General features: G+C 59.7%; 1 protein-coding gene across 1 annotated transcript in view; it reads left to right on the top strand.

The window, feature by feature from the left end:
* Positions 1–4996, top strand: part of LOC113941151 (complement C3-like) — a gene marked incomplete at its 3' end in the record, with an annotated part of 5415 nt that extends 419 nt beyond the window's left edge. Inside the window, exons 2-6 of the mRNA XM_027632307.1 lie at positions 638–838; positions 1723–1879; positions 2480–2565; positions 3793–3932; positions 4685–4996. Coding sequence (XP_027488108.1) covers positions 685–838; positions 1723–1879; positions 2480–2565; positions 3793–3932; positions 4685–4996 — 849 coding nt within the window. The remainder of the gene's footprint in view (positions 1–637; positions 839–1722; positions 1880–2479; positions 2566–3792; positions 3933–4684) is intronic.
* Positions 4997–5045: the final 49 nt, after the last annotated feature.

Below are 5045 nucleotides of genomic sequence, written 5' to 3'. Positions count from 1 at the left end.
GCCACCAGAACAGCCCATGTCCCAATCAGTGATGGTGTCCCATGTCCCTGAGGAACCCAAAAGTGTTCCACGTCCCTGAGGAACCCGAAAGTGTCCCACATCCCTGAGGAACCCCAGAGTGTCCCACGTCCCTGAGGAACCCCAAAGTGTCCCACGTCCCTGATGAACCCCAGAATGTCCCACATCCCTGAGGAACCCGAAAGTGTCCCACATCCCTGAGGAACCCGAAAGTGTCCCACATCCCTGAGGAACCCCAGAGTGTCCCACGTCCCTGAGGAACCCGAAAGTGTCCCATGTTCCTGATGACACCAGACTATCCCACATCCCTGAGGAACCCCAGAGTGTCCCACATCCCTGATGAACCCCAGAATGTCCCACGTCCCTGAGGAACCCCAAAGTGTCCCACATCCCTGAGGAACCCCAAAGTGTCCCACATCCTCGAGGAACCCCAGAGTGTCCCACATCCTCAAGGAACCCTAGAGTGTCCCAGATCCCTGATGAACTCCAAAGTGTCCCAGAACCCTGAGGAACCCCAGAGTGTCCCATGTCCCTGAGGAACCCCAGAATGTCCCACGTCCCCGAGGGTCCCCGGGGTGTCCCCCCACGCCGGGTGCCAGCGGCCGTACCGGTGCCGCAGCGTCCGAGTACCAGGACAAGGCTCTGCGGAAGTGCTGCGAGGACGGGATGCGGGAGATCCCGATGGATCACAGTTGTGAGCAGAGGAGCTCCTACATCCAGGAGGGCGAGTCCTGCGTCCGCGCCTTCCTCGACTGCTGCAAGTACATCCAGGGCATCCGCCAGGAGAAGCGGCGCCAGAGCAAGATCCAGCTGGCACGAAGCAAGTGATGGGACGGGGCGGGACGGGGGGAACGGGGGACCGTGGGTGGTCCTACAGGGAAGGGAGGGAAGGTTGGAAGTTCCTTGGGTGTTCCTTGGGTGTTCCTTGATGGGGAAGGTTGAGTGTTCCTTGGGTGTTCCTTGGGAGAAGGTTGAGAGTTCCTTGGGTGTTCCTTGGGTGTTCCTTGGGGGAAGGTTCGGAGTTCCTTGGGAGTTCCTTGGGAGTTTCTTGGATGTTCCTTGAGGGAAGATTTAGGAGTCTCTTGGGTGTTCCTTGAGTGAAGATTTGGGAGTCTCTTGGGTGTTCTCTGGTTGAAGGTTGGGTGTTCCTCGGGTGCTCCTTGGGTGAAGGTTGGGAATCTCTTAGGCGTTCCTTGGGGGAAGGTTGGGTGTTCCTTGGATGAAGGTTGGGTGAAGGTTGGGAGTTCCTTGGGTGCTCCTTGGGGGAAGAGTTGGGAGTTCTTCGGGTACTCCTTGGGTATTCCTTGGGGGAAGGTTGGGTGAAGGTTGGGTGAATTTTGGATGAATTTGGGGTGAACTTGGATGACTTTTGGGTGAATTTTAGGTGAATGTTGGGTGAACATTGGATGAACTTGGGAGGAAAGTTGGATGAATGTTGAGTTACATTTGAGCGAGTGTTGGGTGAATGTTGGTGTATTTTGGGATGAATTTTGGGTGAATTTGGGATGAATTTTGGTTGAATTTTGGGTGCATTTTTGGTGAACGTTGGGTGAATTTTGGATGAATTTTGGGTGAATGTTGGGTGAATGTTGGGTGAATTCTGGGTGTCTTTTGAGTGACTTTTGGGTGACTTTGGGGCAAAGGTTGGGTGGGCAGCCCCAGGGGGTGCCTGGCCGGTGCTGGGGTGATACCGGCTCCGCTCAGGGGTGGCCATGAGACCACGGACGAGAGGGATGCCCCCATCCCCAGGCGAGGAGGACGAGGTGTTCCTGAGCGACGAGGCCATCACCTCGCGGAGCCTCTTCCCCGAGAGTTGGCTGTGGCAGGTGGAGCAGCTGACGGAGGCCCCCAACGATCTGGGGTGAGCCCTGCCCCTGTCCCTCCACCCCCTGACCCCCGGGGGTCACCTCCCCCTCCCTGACCCCCCCAAATCCACACCGAGGTCACCCCTGACCACCCAGTGCTGCCTCAGGACCACCTTGGTCCACCCAGGGGTCATCCCAAACCCCCTGGTCTGTCTTGGGGGCCAGCTGTGACCCCCCCAAATCCACACTGAGGTCACCCCTGACCACTCAGTGCTGCCTCAGGACCACCTTGGTCCACCCAGGGGTCACCCCAAACCCCCTGGTGCTGCCTCAGGACCACCTTGGTCCACCCGGGGGTCATCCCAAACCCCCTGGTCTGTCTTGGGGACCAGCTGTGACCCCCCCAAATCCACACTGAGGTCACCCCTGACCACTCAGTGCTGCCTCAGGACCACCTTGGTCCACCCAGAGGTCACCCCAAACCCCCTGGTGCTGCCTCAGGACCACCTTGGTCCACCCAAGGCTCATCCCAACCCCCCTGGTCTGTCTTGAGGACCAGCTGTGACCCCCCAGCTCCATCCTGGGGGCTGGTGACACCCCTCAGGGTGGGGTTGGGGTGGGTTGTGACCCTCCTGGTCCCCCCCTGCCCTCCCCAGGGTGTCGACGAAGACCCTGCCCGTGTACCTGAAGGACTCCATCACCACCTGGGAGGTGCTGGCCGTCAGCCTCTCGCCCAACAAGGGTATGGCACCCAGGGGGAGGGTGGCCCCGGGCACCAAAGGAACCTCCAGACCCTCAGGATTGGTCCCCTGAAGCCTGGCAGGTCTCCTTGGGGCTTGAGGGATCCCTGGAATCTCAGGGGGAGATCCTGTCAGGCTTGGTGACCATCCTTGGGGCTTGAGGGATCCCCTAAACCCGGAGAGGACTCAGTGGGTCTTGAGGGATGTCCTAAGCCTTGGGAGGACTCCTTGGGGCTTGAGGGATCCCCTAAGCCTTTGGAGGATTCCTTGGGACTGGTGGGAACCTGAGCCTTGGGAGGACTTCTCGTGTTTTGAGGGATCTCCTAAACCTTGGGAGAAGTCCTTGGGGTTCAAGGGATCTCCTAAACCTTGGGAGGACTCCTTGGGACTGGTGGGATCCTAAACCTTGGGAGAAGTTCTTGGGGCTCAAGGGATCTCCTAAACCTTGGGAAGACTCCTTAGGGTTCAAGGGATCTCCTAAGCTGTGAGAGGACTCCTTGGGACTCAAGGGATCCCCTAAACCTTGGAAGGACTCCCTGGGACTGGTGGGATCCTAAGCCTTGGGAGAACTCATTGGGGTTCAAGGGATCCTCTAAACCTTGGGAGGACTCCTTGGGACTTGAGGGATCCCCTAAACCTTGGGAGGACTCCAAGACATTCCAGGGATCCCCTAAACCTTGGGAGGACTCCTTGGGACTGGTGGGATCCTAAGCCTTGGGAGAACTCCTAACCCTTGGGAGGGACTCCTTGGGACTGGTGGGATCCCCTAACCCTTGGGAGCACTCCTCGGGACTCAAGGGATCCCCTAAACCTTGGGAGGACTCCTCGGGACTCAAGGGATCCCCTAAACCTTGGGAGGACTCCTTGGGACTCAAGGGATCCCCTAAACCTTGGGAGGATTCCTTGGGACTTGAGGGATCCCCTAAACCTTGGGAGGGACTCCTTGGGACTCAAGGGATCCCCTAAACCTTGGGAGGATTCCTTGGGACTTGAGGGATCCCCTAAACCTTGGGAGGGACTCCTCAGGACTCAAGGGATCCTCTAAACCTTGGGAGCACTCCTCGGGACTCCAGGGATCCCCCAAACCCCCAGGAGAACTCCGAGAGATCCGAGGCACCCCCTAAACCCCGGGGGGTGACTCCTGGGGGTTCTGAGGGCTCTCTGAAGGCCTCGGGGCCATCCCAGAAACCCCCCAATCCTGTCCTGCCCCCCCCCCACCCCCCAACCAGGGCTGTGTGTGGCCGACCCCTACGAGATCACGGTGAGGAAGGATTTCTTCATCGACCTGCGCCTGCCCTACTCGGTGGTGAGGAACGAGCAGGTGGAGATCCGAGCCATCCTCTACAACTACTGGCCCCAGGAGATCACCGTGAGTGGGGACCCCAACCCCCGGGGAGGGGGGGAAAGGGGAGGTTTTGGGTTGGGGTGGGGGGTCTGTGACCTCCTGGATCCCCCCTGGAGAAGCTCCAAAGTTGGCCACGAGGATGGGGGGGTCCTTTCTAAACCGGGATATCCCGAGATTTTGGAGCTCGAGGAATGTTTGGAAGAGGGTCTCAGGGCCATGGTGGGATTTTGGGATCCTTGGGGCTTCCTTCCAGCTGAGGATATCCCATGATTTTAGAGCTCAGGAAATGTTTGGATGATGCTCTCAGGCACTCGATGGGACTTTGGGATCCTCGTGGGTACCTTCTAAATTAGGATATCCCGAGTTTTTGGAGCTCAGGGAATGTTTGGATGAGGCTCTCAGGCACCTGGTGGGATTTTGGGATCCTTGGGGCTCCCTTCCAACTGGGGATATCCCACGATTTTAGAGCTCAGGGAACGTTTGGACGATGCCCTCAAGCACTTGGTGGGGTTTTGGGGAGTCCTGGGCAGGGTTGGACTGGATGATCCTCCTGGGTCCCTTCTAAACCAGGATATCCCACGATTTTAGAGCTCGGGGAACGTTTGGATGAGGCTCTCAGGGACTTGGCGGGATTTTGGGGCGTCCTGGGCGGGGTCGGACCGGACGATCCTTGGGGGTCCCTTCTACCACCTCCGGGCGTTCCATGACTCTGTGCCCCCCCCGTGCCCCCCCGCCCCCCCCCCCGTGCCCCCCGTGTCCCTCCCTGTGCCCCCCAGGTGCGAGTGGAGCTGGTTCACAACCCCGCCATGTGCGGCCCCTCCACGGCCAAGCAGCGCTTCCAGCAGATCCTGCGGATCAAGGGCGGGTCCTCCCGCACCGTGTCCTTCGTGCTCGTGCCCCTCCAGCTGGGGCTGCACGACGTCGAGGTCAAGGCGGCCGTCAGGGACCTGTTCGCGGGCGACGGCGTCAAGAAGAAGCTGCGGGTGGTGGTGAGTGGCCCTCGGGTGGTGGTGAGTGGCCCCTGGGTGGTGAGTGACCTCCAGGTGGTGGTGAGTGGCCCTCAGGTGGTGGTGAGTGGCTCTCAGATGGTGAGTGGCCCTCGGGTGGGGGTGAGTGGCCCCTCGGGGGTGAGTGGCC

The sequence above is a fragment of the Corapipo altera genome, unplaced genomic scaffold, assembly GCF_003945725.1.
Source record: "Corapipo altera isolate COAL_440 unplaced genomic scaffold, ASM394572v1 59248, whole genome shotgun sequence".
Taxonomy (NCBI): Eukaryota; Metazoa; Chordata; class Aves; order Passeriformes; family Pipridae; genus Corapipo; species Corapipo altera.
Note: the sequence above shows the minus strand (reverse complement) of the source record. Positions and strands in the feature narration are given on the sequence as shown.